Source organism: Callorhinus ursinus, unplaced genomic scaffold, assembly GCF_003265705.2.
Source record: "Callorhinus ursinus isolate GAN/ISIS: 27379988/994484 unplaced genomic scaffold, GSC_fseal_2.0 scaffold7, whole genome shotgun sequence".
NCBI classification, from domain to species: Eukaryota; Metazoa; Chordata; class Mammalia; order Carnivora; family Otariidae; genus Callorhinus; species Callorhinus ursinus.
In genome coordinates, this window is record NW_027397069.1 from 23,512,330 (window position 1) to 23,526,596 (window position 14,267).

General features: G+C 33.0%; 1 protein-coding gene across 1 annotated transcript in view; it reads right to left on the reverse strand.

Moving 5' to 3' along the window:
- Positions 1-322: 322 nt before the first annotated feature.
- NDFIP2 (Nedd4 family interacting protein 2) overlaps positions 323-14,267 on the reverse strand; it is a 67,347-nt gene continuing 53,402 nt past the window's right edge. Inside the window, exons 6-9 of the mRNA XM_073894403.1 lie at positions 11,620-11,744; positions 6,441-6,507; positions 3,683-3,788; positions 323-1,270 (exon numbers count right to left, since the gene is read on the reverse strand). Coding sequence (XP_073750504.1) covers positions 3,685-3,788; positions 6,441-6,507; positions 11,620-11,744 — 296 coding nt within the window. The 3' untranslated portion in view covers positions 323-1,270; positions 3,683-3,684. The remainder of the gene's footprint in view (positions 1,271-3,682; positions 3,789-6,440; positions 6,508-11,619; positions 11,745-14,267) is intronic.

The window sequence follows — 14,267 nt, forward strand, 5'->3', positions numbered from 1 at the left end:
ATTCAAAAACAAAAATATAACTGAAAAGAAAACAGATGAGACATAAAATGATTTGCAAAATGTAGTAGCTTATGAATGTAGATTCCAGTTTTAATAATGGTCACATACACACATACTCTTGCAACACACACACACACACACACACCACACCCCCATATTCCACAGACACATTTCTGTAACTTAAAAACAGATTATTTTGCATATCTGAATTCAAGATATGATTTTTATAGGTTAATCCTACAATCATAAAGCAAGAAGCTATTAGTACAAGTTTTGATTTGTTTCATTTAACAAACATCTAAAGAAAAAATTATTACAATGATAAGTGAAAGATACTTTTATTGGCTTCTTAAAAGACAAATGCAAATGAGAATCTTATTCAGAAAATTAATTTTCAAAAGTGTCTTAAATGAAATAAATATAATGTCTAATACAATCTCTTCCTACAAGACTCTCTAAGATGGCAATGCTAAAAACCAAGCTTCTCGACAGAATCCCTAAACCTGGCATGTCCCTTAAAAACAATGAAAAGATGTTTTTATAAGGGACACGTGGAATACCCATATCTTCTTAAAATCTGTCCTAAAACAAACTATCTTTAACACCCAAATTTTCTCTATATATTAAGTTCACTTAATTTTAAATTAATTGAAAAGATATCCAGACACAGTTTCTAAGAAAACAATGCAGAAAGTAATTTATGCATGGTTATTTACAGAGTTTGCTAAATAATAATGTAAGTATCATGTTCAAATATCTGACAAAGTTCTTCTATAATCAGCACTGCAGGTTTCAAAAACTATATATAACAAAGATGTCTCATGTGTAGAGTTACTAGATGAATCTAGGAGCCAGAAACTAAAGCATTTGAATAATTTCATTTTTATTATGCTAAATGTCAGGTCGGAAGTCAATGGCATTTACATGCTGGAAGACTGTTTCTCACTCACCTCTTTCAATTATAACAAACACTGATTAACCAAATATGACTGGACTTTACTGCTACAACTTTATGGTTTCTTTCAAGTATACGCAAATCTTTTACATGGGCACGTATGCAAATGTGCAAAACAAATGAAATATAAATATTTAAGAGAATGAACAGAAATGGCTTTTAAGCATAAACCATCCTGCTATTCAATTTTGAAGATCTATCTTTTCTTCACTTATTTGTCTTCTGCTTTTAGTAGTCTTCTATTAAAGTTGTAGGTTTACAGATGATCTGGAAATTTCACATTGATATAAGAAAAGAATGTCTGGTCGATGCAGTCTAGGGACAAAGAAAGAGTCTTAAAGTATATTAAGTTGCAGCTGTCTACATGATAATACAATAAAAACCCATTTTATAGCAGTATTACATCAAATATATAATGTTCTTTTGGTAAAGATAATATAAAATAGCCTATTATCAGAATATATTCCGAAGTTTAAGCTTCTATAGGAAACCATCTAGAAAATATTTACACATTAAATTTTAGGCTCTTGAAAATGCAAACAAGATAATTACACCGAATACTCAGAATATCATTCAAATTAGTAAAATTACTTTGCATTTTATCTTACATACTAATACACTCTGTTACTGCTCTCAAAGACATTTTAGTGGTTAAAGAGAAAATGTGACACCTTCTAGAGCTAAAAGAACATTTAAAAGGATACTTTAATATTTTCCAGAAATACAACTATTCACTGTACTCTTCAGTAGAAATAAGTAAATTATATTAGATTACGAAAAACTCCTAGTTATAAAGCTTAAGCAATCAAATCCCAAACCATACAATTTATTTATAAAAAGAATATAGTAACTTTGAAACATTTTGTACTTGTAGAGATCTAGAAGTTAAGTGTTTTAGCAGACACTTTGCCTATGCAGTTCAAATACTTTAAAAGTTCAAATCATTTATAGACATGAAGTATATGGCACTTGCTTCAAAAACAGTATAGAGGGAGGAGATATTTTTAAGTCATATATCCAGTAAAGAGTTAATATCCAAAATAGTTAAAGAACGCATACAACTCAATAACTAAAAAACCAAACAATGCAATCAAAAAATGAACAGAGGATCTGAACAGTTTTCCAAAGACATACAGATGGCCATCAAGCACATGAAAAGATGTTCAACATTCCTAAACATGAGGGAAATGCATATGAAAAACACAAGCAGATTATCACCTCACACCTGCCAGAATGGCTGTAAGTAAAAAGATAAGAAACAAGTGTTAGCGAGGACAGGAAGAAAAGGGAAACCTTGTGAACTATTGCTGGGAAAGTAAATTGAGCCAACCACTCTGGAAAACAGTATGGAGGTTCCTCAAAAAATTAAAAATAGAACTACCCTATGATCCAGCAATTCCACTTGTAGCTATCTCTATCTGAAGAAAATGAAAACACTAATTCAAAAAGATATATGCACCCCTATTAACTGCAGCATTATCTACAATAGTCAACATATGGAAAACAACTTAAGTGCCCATCAACAGATGAATGGATAAAGATGCAGGGTGTGTATGTGTGTGTTCCATATATACACGATGGAATACTACTGAGCCACAAAAAAAAAATCTTGCCATTTGTGACAACATGGATGGACCTTGAGGGTATTATGCTAAGTGAAATAAGTCAGAGAAAGACAAATATTGCATGATTTCCCTCACAAGTGCAACGAAAAAAAACCAATAACAACATAAAACACCACCTATACTCATAGATACTAAAAACTGAGTGGTGGCTATCAAAGGGGAAGGAGTTTCAGGACGGGGGAGCAAAATGGGTGAAGGGGATTGAGAGGTACAAATTTCTAGTTACAAAACAAGTAAGCCATGGGGGCGTAAATTACAGCACAAGGAATATAGTCAATAATATTGTATTTGTATTAATTTGGTGACAGATGGTAACTAGACATTGTGGTGAGCATTTCACAAAATATACAAATGTCAAATCACTATGTTGTACATATGAAACTAATATAACATTGTATGTTAACTGTTTTTAAATAACAAAAAGTCTATTATAGAAAATAGAGATATGAGGTCTCCTCATGTGAAGAAACTACTAGCTAGCCGCATGCAACCTCCAGAAACTCACTGGATAACTAGTAAGACAACTTCTGCTCATTTCTTTATTCCCATTTATTCAAGTTGAAGCCTTCATTGTTGATACAAACTGACAGACATTAAGGAAACTATGAGAGCTCCCATTTTCTTCACATTTATTCTTTGATCTAGTTTGTTAAGATCACTGCATGGAAAATTTCTTTTCAACCACAAATTTGTTTTTTGTTTTGTTTTGTTTTGTTTACCACATGTCTGTGGATTTCACATTGTTTTATACAAAATGCCCATCCTTCTGTGTAAGTGCTTTGTCGTATTTTGTTTTTCAAGCCTTTAAACTGTGTGCTAATGGTTACTTACATCCTGTGGTTAATCTTTTAAAAAGAAGTTTAAAAAGTCTGACTTAAAGTTTTTTTATTCATAATATATTTAAAAAATTAAAATTTATGAAATTCAATTTTTAAAAATCTTAAAAAGTTCACAATGTACTGAATCTTAATCAGTTGACTGTTAACAGTATAACAATATATTAAATATGCTAAGTCTAAGTAAATAACATAAGTACACATAATAGTCATCTGGTGAATAAGAATACATGAAGGAAACAGAGTTCTCTATTAATATTTCTTACCTCTATAATAAGAAGAAATATCTTGTTCTATGAGCAGCTGCCATACTTTCAGACATGTTTCTGACTTTTAGATAATTAACAAATCCTCTGAAGAAAAGAAGCAGGCCTGAAACGGTTAAAGTAATACAGAGCCATTATGTTCTTATATGAAGAGGGCATCAATTTAAAACAGACAATTATAAACAAGATCCTCTTGGCTTAAGGAATTTAATCTGTAAAATTCTACTCATTCCGTAATATATTTTACACTATAACGATAATAACCATCATGAAAAAATATAAAGAAGTTTACTGCCTCCCCAAATTCTTTCAATTTGTTAAGTCCAGATGTATCTAAATTAAAGTAAAGCAAACCCAGCCATGAAAATCCAGAATTACACAAAAATATATTTATTCCATGATTTCTTTTAATAACAAAGTTACCTAATGCATTTAAGCTGATTCAACTCAGAGAAATCCCATTTTTATAGGAAACTTTCCAATTAATACAACTACTAAGCAAACTAAGACATATTTACTAATAGAAAGTATTCAAGAAAGAATATATTCAAGTAATTTTCTAACAATCGTGGGATAAAACCAATAAGCCTCTCTAACAATATCAAGTGCCTGTCATCTGTGAAATCTGTATTTGAAGATATATGTTATGTAAATAATTTTAATTATTAGGTCTTATTTTCAAGTGTTAACAAAAGACTAATTTATAGTACAAATTTAGATAAGAAGAATCAGGAAAGAATTGGGAAGCAACCACTCTAGTGATTTATTAAATGATTTGGGATAGATCTTATATCTATCAGTATTCTCTTTAACAGGATTTTTAAATAACAACCATTTACATAACAGGAATCCTTTAGTAATTAATAAAACAATGCCTGTGAAATGCTTCAAAGTTTCAGATGAAAAATATTAGCTAAATATAAAAAGCATTAGCATTATTAGTAAATTTTCTGATATACTTATCAAACATAGAATTCTAAGGGAAACATTTATTAACTTCAGTAAATGTTTAACTAGGTAATGGGCGGGGGCCAAAACAAAAACAGAAAAACAGAAGATATACACGTATGTAACTTTCCTCATCAAGAGGAGGAGTCTGTCGATTTAAAAATGCAAAGTCCCAAACTAAATTTGTACTCCGACTCCAAGACAGTAACCAAGGCACTAAAAAAAAGCATGGTTATAATAAAGAGAAAAGATAGGAAGATATACAAATAATGACTAAAGCAAGTGGTATAAATTTCAGCTAAATCTGAGCCCATCTGCTTCCTATATCCTAACTCCTTCCATTTGTGACTCCCACTCTCAATTCCACCCTCATGTCCTTCCAGATGCTGTTCAAAGATAATGGTATTGTGATCCAAATGTATAAGTATTATTGAAAAATGTAAACCAAAATTATTTATGAAATCCCTACTTTTGTCTAAGAAAACTACAGTTTCTAAGACTATTTTGTCCTGCTCAGGCATTTTCTAAAATAAACCAGTTCATATCTAGAAACCAATCATTCAGCAGCTATTGTCTCTCAGTGTTCTACAATGTACTCAACATTCTTCTGAGTATATGTGAGAGCAACATTTTTATTATGGATTAAGTTTTCACAATTCCCTAAATGCTAGATTGTGGTTCTGATGTGAAAATGGGGGATGGTCCTCTGCATTTCACTGGGCCCTATAATTGTCTTCCTAACATCCAATCCTTAATAATATATTTAGAAGCAAATACACTCATTTTAATATGCTTAAATACCTAAAAGACTTCATATATTTTTTCACTTTTAACTAAGAAATTCAATAACGAGCACAGAATTCAGGCAGTCAGAACACAACAATACAAATAACTGCCTAAACCCTTGTAAGATCTGGCTCCCTAACCAAAATCACAACACTAGAATAATTTCACTATAATTGTTAGGAGAAAGAATACAAGATCTTTAGTGACCTTAACTGACCACTAAGAATTTGTTTCCCTAAAGATCCTAAAGATCCAATACCAGGACTGAACAAAAACTCAATGAGAACACTGCCACCTACTGAAATGCTATTATTTTCTGGTACAATTATGTTACTACAGAAATGTGGGCTTTTAAACCTAAGTAGAGAGGATATTCTTCATGTCAGTAAATAAATCTGAAATGTGGATTAAAGGCATTATGTGATTTTGAGATTAATTTACCATACATCTAGAGTGACAATCACCAGGGAACAAAAACTGGAAATCCATAAAATTCATCAATATTAACAAAAAGACATGCCTTGTAAAAAGAAAACTCAACAGAAGTACTGTGATCGTTGGGCATGAAGCCTTCTTATGCCTGGTTGATTAACATTTCAAAAGTATAAAGAATGTTTCAATGTTCCAAAAATAAGAAAATGCATAGAACATCCAACTATCCTACTCTCAACATATCCTAGGATCGTTAAAAGAAATTATGCATGTATATTTTCCAAAATAAATGCTAAAGACAATTTTTTTTAATCATTTTAGGATTTTCAAGTTTTGCAATATTCAATTATCATCCAACCACTGATTTTTTAAATTGACAGGCTCTGGATTTTCAATCAGAAATCTCGAGTGCAATGTATAATTATCCAAATAGCTGAGATGATATTAAGTATTTGGATATGAGAATTTTACAGTAGAAAAATTATTTCCACATAAGTTTCAACACAATGTATTTACATCTTACAATTTGGGGAAATATCAAAGTTAAACTAAATGCAAATTAAAAACTGAAATGCATTAGAAACAAACTTACCAAGTACAAGAAATATCCACCAAAGCCAGTACTGTCCATTGAAATATCCAGTAAAATAATCAGAAAACTATGGAGTGAACATAAATATATTAACCCTATTTATGCACCTAAATTTGAAAATCATAGATTAGCCTTAGTTTCAGAACAATTTACCTCAAATCATCTCTTGCACTTAAAACAACACAAAGAGAAAAATAAATACTTAATGACATACATAATTATTTGAGGAAACAAACTCTTTAAAATCTTGTATACAATAGCTAACAAACTTACACAAAGTATTTTAAAAACAAAAATCAGTTTCAAAATTGTAAGAAAGGTAAATTCTATATATCTGAATCCAACTTTCTCATTAAAGAGTTCACATGTCAGTTCTTTTTTCATAATCTCTCAAAGCCACAACTACCATCCCAAACACACTACAGCAACCCGCTGCTTTAGATATTAACACCAAAAGCCACATTAGTTTAATCTTATCAGATGGGGATGTTCAGCTGACCTCTAAAAAGAAGAGCTTTTGACCTTCTGTACACCCCCTACTGTTAATCACTGCCAAGAATACTAGGCACATAAAGACCCCCAACTCATTAGAGTCTTTTTATTTTCAAACTAGATGCTCCAGTATTCAGTTCCCAATAGTAAGCTAAGAACAGCTAAATGAACCTTGAAGTGGCATTTCAACAGTTCCTATTAGTGACCATGGTTGAGAGTTTTATATCCCCTGTGAAATGAGTGTATGAATAGGCAGATGGAAGGCAGAGTCCGGTGATACTGAACACATGTATCTTTTCCTTGCTTAACCTCTGGATGTCATGATTTATTATTTAAAAAAAATTTTTTTAAGTCAATCTAATTTTTTTCAGTTACTTCAGATAATTCTTCCCTATTATCCTTTAGCACCTAAACAATTTTCCAAAGTTATATTTTGAAAGTGTTTAATATAACCTAGTCTAAAACTACTAAAATTTACTTTGTTTTATTTACTCTGTTTCCATTCATTGGCCTCCAAACCAAATCTAACTAAAAATGATTTTGTCAAATGGAGATTTGCCCTCAAATCTGAAATTAAAAGTATCTCCAACTTTATTTTGGTAATTATTTCCAACTATTCATTGGTAATTTCCACAAAAGTTTAAAAGGGTTAGGGGCGCCTGGGTAGCTCAGTCATTAAGCATCTGCCTTCAGCTCAGGTCATGATCCCAGGGTCCTGGGTTCAAGCCTCGCATCGGGCTCCCTGCTCAGCGGGAAGCCTGCTTCTTCCTCTCCCACTGCCCCTGCTTGTGTTCCCTCTCTCGCTGTGTCTCTCTGTCAAATAAATAAATAAAAATCTTTAAAAAAAAAATAAAAAACAAAATAAAAATCCTATAGGTTTAGTAATAAACAAAGTACTTATAAATTGTAAATAATGTCACTATTGAGGAAGCATATGTACTAATGATTATCTAAATTTGTTTTTTAAAACTTTTAAGTATTTCTACAGGAAGTATTTACAATTAATAAGTGAACCATAATCTAAATTTTCGGCTGAGGGTTTTAGAAATTTCAAAGTTTAAAATTTTTAAAGTATCATTATAGATGCAGATCCCACACACTACATCTTTAAAATATGTACAAGGGAGAACTAAACAACTGGAAAAATATAGCTGGTAAAGTAGGACTGCACTACACTTTTTAATCAAGTGATTAATAATTAGAAATAAAAGATTTTCATATACGTTTTAGAGTCTTTAAGAATGAAAAGAAATAAAGAACCAAAGCAACACATTTTTAACTTTCTAATTTTTAAATATATTGTAGAATATACTTAAATAAATAATATTACCTGGCAAGAGGCAACCAGAAAAGTAAGAACATCATTCTTCACCAAAAATATTTGCCAAAGCTAGTCTTTATTTACTCCCAAATGAAAAAATATAATCACTTTCACCGTGAAGTCAAAGAAAGACTCACTATGTAAAAAGGATAAACTAATGAGTTTTTGGGTTCAACTGAGTGAGTAAAAATGTTTTAAAATACCAATAGTCAGAGGGCTGAGCCAAGTTGGGGGTTTAATGAGTAAATCAATCATGTCAACTGGCCAATCACAGGATGCAAAAACCAAATTTTGGAAAATAAATTAACTGACACTAAGAATTTATCTAATTTTGTTTTATTAATATAACACCAGTAGTTTACTGTTTATATCCTGTCTACTTTCAAAAAGAGTTGTTAGTTTTTAAAAAAAACATATTCATTTTTAAATAAATAAAAACATCAAAAGCCTTAGAAATAATACCAGAATCAGCTAAAGATATTTAACTTAAATCTAAGTAAATGGAAACTCAGAAACAAAAAGAAAAGCTACAGTATGATTTATAAATTACTTATTGTCTAATAAAATAAAACAACAGGCTTTTAGGAGAAAACCTTTCTCTCAGCACTTCACAGGGCATTTATTGCTTAGAGCATTATAATAAAAGTCCAAGTACAGTGTCACAGAGGCAGGACAGAATTAGGAGAAGAGGCATGGAATTGAGACCAAGCTAGATTGTAATCCAACAAACTGTGGGATATTGAGCAAGTTATTTGACTTTTTTTATTCTTAGCTTTTATCATCAATAAAATGTCTGGATTATCATGAGCATCACTGATACAAGCAGGAGTCAAGAATTTGATGTTTGTAATGAATTATGTTTGCAATACAGTAAGTACTCAATGAAATGCAGCTATTATTATTTGATACAAAAGATTTTTAAAAATCTTTTTCTCATATCAATTCTCAATACACACTAAAGGCATAATATTAACCTTAACCCAGTAGCAGTATTTTATTTTTTTTTAAAGGCACATTTTATGTGGTTTTTTTTAAAGTTTTTTTTTTTTTTAAGTAATCTCTACACCCAACGTGAGGCTTGAACTCATGACCCCAAGATTGAGAGTCACATGCTCTTCTGACTGAGCCGGCCAGTGCCCCTCAGTAGTGGTATTTTAAAGGGAAACGAAACAGTTCTGGTGATCAAACTTGATGCAATCCCCAGTATTTGAATTTAAGTTCCCCATCTTATCACATCAGATGGAGTTAATTACTAGATAAACAAACCCCTCTCAACTAGGGGTATTATAAGAGAATTAGGCCCTAATACCCTAACAGCACAGGTTGCATATAATGGACCGAACTTTTTTTTTTAATGAATCTAGAATACACAAACTTACTAAGTTTAGAAGAGTTGAGAAAACAATCCTCAAATCATTTTCTGTGTTCTGTGACTAAGAAATCCATTTGAATAATAGTAATTAATTCTATTACTAACATAATAATAACCACTGGACACATCTAGTGTCAACTCTGTTGAGGTTTTTCTAGTAATAACTTCTGCAAGGCCAGGGATCGTGCTTTATCTTTGTATGCTCCCTAACACCTTAACAGATTTATGATTATAGTGGGAATTCACTTCACATTTTTATTTATTTATTTTTTAAAGATTTTATTTATTTGAGAGAGAGAACAAGCAGGGGTGGAAGGGTAGAGGGAGGGGGAGAGAGAAAGAGAGAGAGAGAGAGAAGCAGACTCCCCGGTGAGCAGGAAACCTGACATGGGACTCGATCCCAGGACTCTGGGATCATGACCTAAGCCGAAGGCAGACACTTAACCGACTGAGTCACCCAAGTGCCCCCACTTCACATTTTTAAAAATGAAATTAGAAAAAGAATCTGCCAGGGGGCTGTTCTTACATTGGCTCAGATTTTGATCATCTGAGAAGGCGGCAAGTCTTAGGTACTACCCAAGAATCAACTGATTAATAACCAAAATCTGTATCTGGTCTGAACAGAGATAAGGTCTGATAAGATTACTGATACTCTGGGAAGCAGTAAGTTTAAAAATAATGAAGAAACACATTAGGTCCACAGTTTTAATTTCTTAAATCAATGTGATAATGTAGGTGCATAACTGAAGTGTCTGAAGCACTTAAGAAAAGCTGACATTTTAGTATGTGATTCTACCGAATATTTGAGGATCTGACTCATTCAATTAGAAATCAATGTTTAAATAAATATGATTTGTAGAAATTATGCATTTTATCAATTGTATAGTAGCACTTAAATATGTGGGTTACTTTTAAGAAAACTTACTAAAACAATCAATAAAACCACACTTTTTTTTTTTTTTTTAAGTGATAGTGTCGTGTAGTGATCTCTGTGGTGTGGGGCCCAATGTGGAGCCCTATGCAGGGCTTGAACTCATGATCCTGAGGATCAAGACCTGAGCTGAGATCGAAAGATGGATGCTTAACCTACTGAGCCACCCAGGTGCCCCAAAACCACTCTTGATCATTCTCCTAGGACTTATCCTAAAGAAACTAGGGACAAAGCTTTGTAAAAAGGAGACAAAAGGGGCCTTCAACAGGCAAAGGTAAAGAGCTGGGGGAAGAATATGCTAACAATACTACTGCTGATGGAATGGTTACAGAAAATTATTTTGGGACAAGCTGCTGAGATGGAAAAAGAAAAGGACTTAGGATTATCTCCCTACACACCATCTTGTAAGTGATAAGAAGTAGACAGAGGGTAAATTCCAGAAACAACAGGGAAATAAGAAAGGTGGAGAAGGAACATAAGGGGAAAAAAGGTGAGTTCTGGTAGCCACCTCAGAGGCCTCAGTTAACCTTTGAGCTCTTAATGTTACTAAAAGAAAGAGTGGGAGGATAATTAAGTCCTTGAGAATTCTACTAACCAACAGAAAATGTTCTGTTTTAACGGATGGTAGGCATGCCTGCGCTGTATCACAACAGTCGCAGCCTGGTTTACTGAGCACATGCATTTGTGCAGCAACTGGACAAGTGCTTGAATTGTATTACCTCTAGTCCTCAGAGAAATCCTGAAAGGCAGGACTACCAGCTTATTATGAAGAAATGCTCACAACAATTTAAAAACGTAAAGTTAAAACACTGATATAAATATGAATAAGATTCAAACTCAAATTTTTGACTTCAAAGCTCTTTCCATGTAGTAACAAGCTCTCATGTAATAAAGTTACAAAATGTTCACACCACAGAGATCACTACAATAACAAGTCTAAAAGGGTTAAGAATAAGTCTCAAAATAATTGATTCATATATGTAAAATGAACATTTATGAACCACACAAGAAATTTCATATATTTTAATGAAATAAAAGCGATAGAGGCTATTAAAACACTCACCCTAACAATAAGAATCCATTTGATCAATGAAAGTCCAAATCCACAGATGGCACCATACCTTCCAGCTATGGTATTGGTGATACAGAAGGATAAACAAAATCCAAGCCAGTTGAAAATAAATGCCACTAAAAGCAAGAAAAATAGTCCTTTTAAAGACCACACTTTGGAAACAAATTAACAGAGACATAATATTAACAATACTTCATTGCACCATGGAAATAACAATTCCCTTTCTCTTGACTGTACCAATTAAGTCTTGTTTATAGACTATACCTTTTGCAAATATATTAGTTATTAACTATACATTAACAAACAGGTAAGCTTGGTTTCTTGTCAATTTAATCAATAGGAATCAATTCCTTAAAACTTACCACCAATAGGTGAAACTACATTTTTAAGCCACCTAAAAAACCAAGTCACAAGGTAACTCCCATGTGATCCCACCCAAGAATTCTAACCTAAGCAATCAGCCAACCAAACTGCATTTTTTTAAAAGCAATGTTAAAGATGAGCCAAATAAATTATAAAATACTTCCAGAGAAGGTAGTGTTCATTGCCTCTTCGTCCTACCTACTAAAACCTGCTTTTCCCTTTTTTTAGGATCCCACCCACCTACAGAGCATCCCTAAGTATGGACCCCATACTTAACCCGAAAAGGTGGGTCCTGAGTGGTCTGGGAAAAATCACAGGAGGCCAAAACTCCCTGCCATTTTTTTTTTTTTAAATAGGACTTCTGAACAGCATTCTTTGGTTCTTAAAAACACATCAAGGAGATAGAGGATGGAATATAGGTTAAATAACAGTGGCTCTAGGTTGATCATTGTTGAAACTGAGTGATAAATACACAGAGGTTATTTATACTCTTGCCTAGTTTGAGAATTTCTACAATGTTTTTTTAAAAAACAAAAACAAAAACAAAAAAACTCCTTATCCAGTGGATGACTAGTTTGGATATAACATCTGGAACTTCTGCCTGGATTCTACTATCAGCCTGAGGATTAAAGTGTAACTCCACAAGGGCTAGGTAGTGAAGAAAATCAAAGAAAAGCAGAGCCTTAGAACTGACACTTGCTGTGGCTGAGGTCTGCTTGTCTATCTGCTTGCCTATGGATTTTCTGGTTTGTGAGATAATCTTCTATTTAAAACAGCCGAGTAAGGGTTTTCTGTTACTTGTAGCAGAAACCATTTTAACACAGGTCCTTGAGATATAATCAGAGTGCCCTGTGTCCAAGATATTAACATTATCAAAATAAGAACAGTAACGATAATAAAACTGAAGATCAATTTGAGCAGAACTCTGGTCCTGTTCAGTGCCCATCCTCTTACCTTCAGTATCTCTAACCTACCCTCAGGGAAACAAAGTAAATTACCTAGAGAAATGCTGATTTTTCAGAATTCTGAAGACAAAGAGGAAACATTTTAAGATAAGTTTAAATGAAATAGCTATTTCTTCAAAGCAATTCCCCTACTCCTATAATTTCTTCCTTCCTAATGCCTTCTGGGCACAGTTTTCTTGGTCATTTATGGCAAGCTATGTTATATGGTACAATAGTCAGGAGAATGAATTTTGAAATAAGAGACGTGTTTGAGCCACAGTGTGACATATATCACTCACTAGACTCACTGCTGACTTCCACGAGCCACAATTCTCTGATCGGCAGGACCTATTTCACAAGTTTGATAAGGGGATTAAGCAAGATCATGAATTTAAAGAGCTTAGCTTAGCACAGTATAGAACCTGGCACATGGTGACTGCTAAGAAATGTTAACCATTATTACTACCCATACAAAATGATATTTTTAGAGAAGCTTATATCTTTTCTGCAAAAAAGAAAAAATTCAGGAGACACTACTGGAAATAAAACTTGCTCACACTCCACATTTTTTTTTTTTATAAACCTAGATACTGATCAGTATTCGGCTATCTTCTACATCTGTGCTATCTAATGCCACCAGCCACACTGCTTTTTCTACTTGCTCCAGGAACCCACCCTAACTCTACAAAGGTTGCTATTTAAATTTCAAGTAAATGAAATTTCAAATTTAGTCCCTCAGTCACACTAGCCACATTTCAAGCGTTCAATGGTCACATTTAGCTTGTAGCTATCATACTGGACAGCGGAGAGAGAATTAGTTCCATGGTCAGAGAATAATACACTATTAGATACAGCTGCTCTACATCTAATTGGTTAATATCTGTGTTATCTGTGGAGAAAAACATGCAACAGCTGATCAAAAAATAAGTTGATATCTCTTTAAAATACATAATGTGCATTAATGAACCGCAGCAGAGACTCCCAAACCAGTGTCCCATATATATGCTAGTGACAGGCTGAGCGAGCTCCTCTCTTCCTCCTCAGCAGGCAGGTGAGATCTGGGCAGAGCACAGACGGCCACCAGCCCTGAGCACCTTATTCCCGGATCCTGCGTGCTATAAACATTCCATCATTTCGTAAGCATATCATGCTGTTAAAACACAGGAAGCACTGATGGAGAAAATACAAAACAGCAAAATATTCCAAAAGTGCATTTTTACCTTTGAGTGTGTGTATGTTTAGTTTTGGGGAAAATTAATTCAAACACTGTTTTCCTTAAAACAGATTTACCAATATCTACTATACATATAATTGTACTCACATCAGAAATAA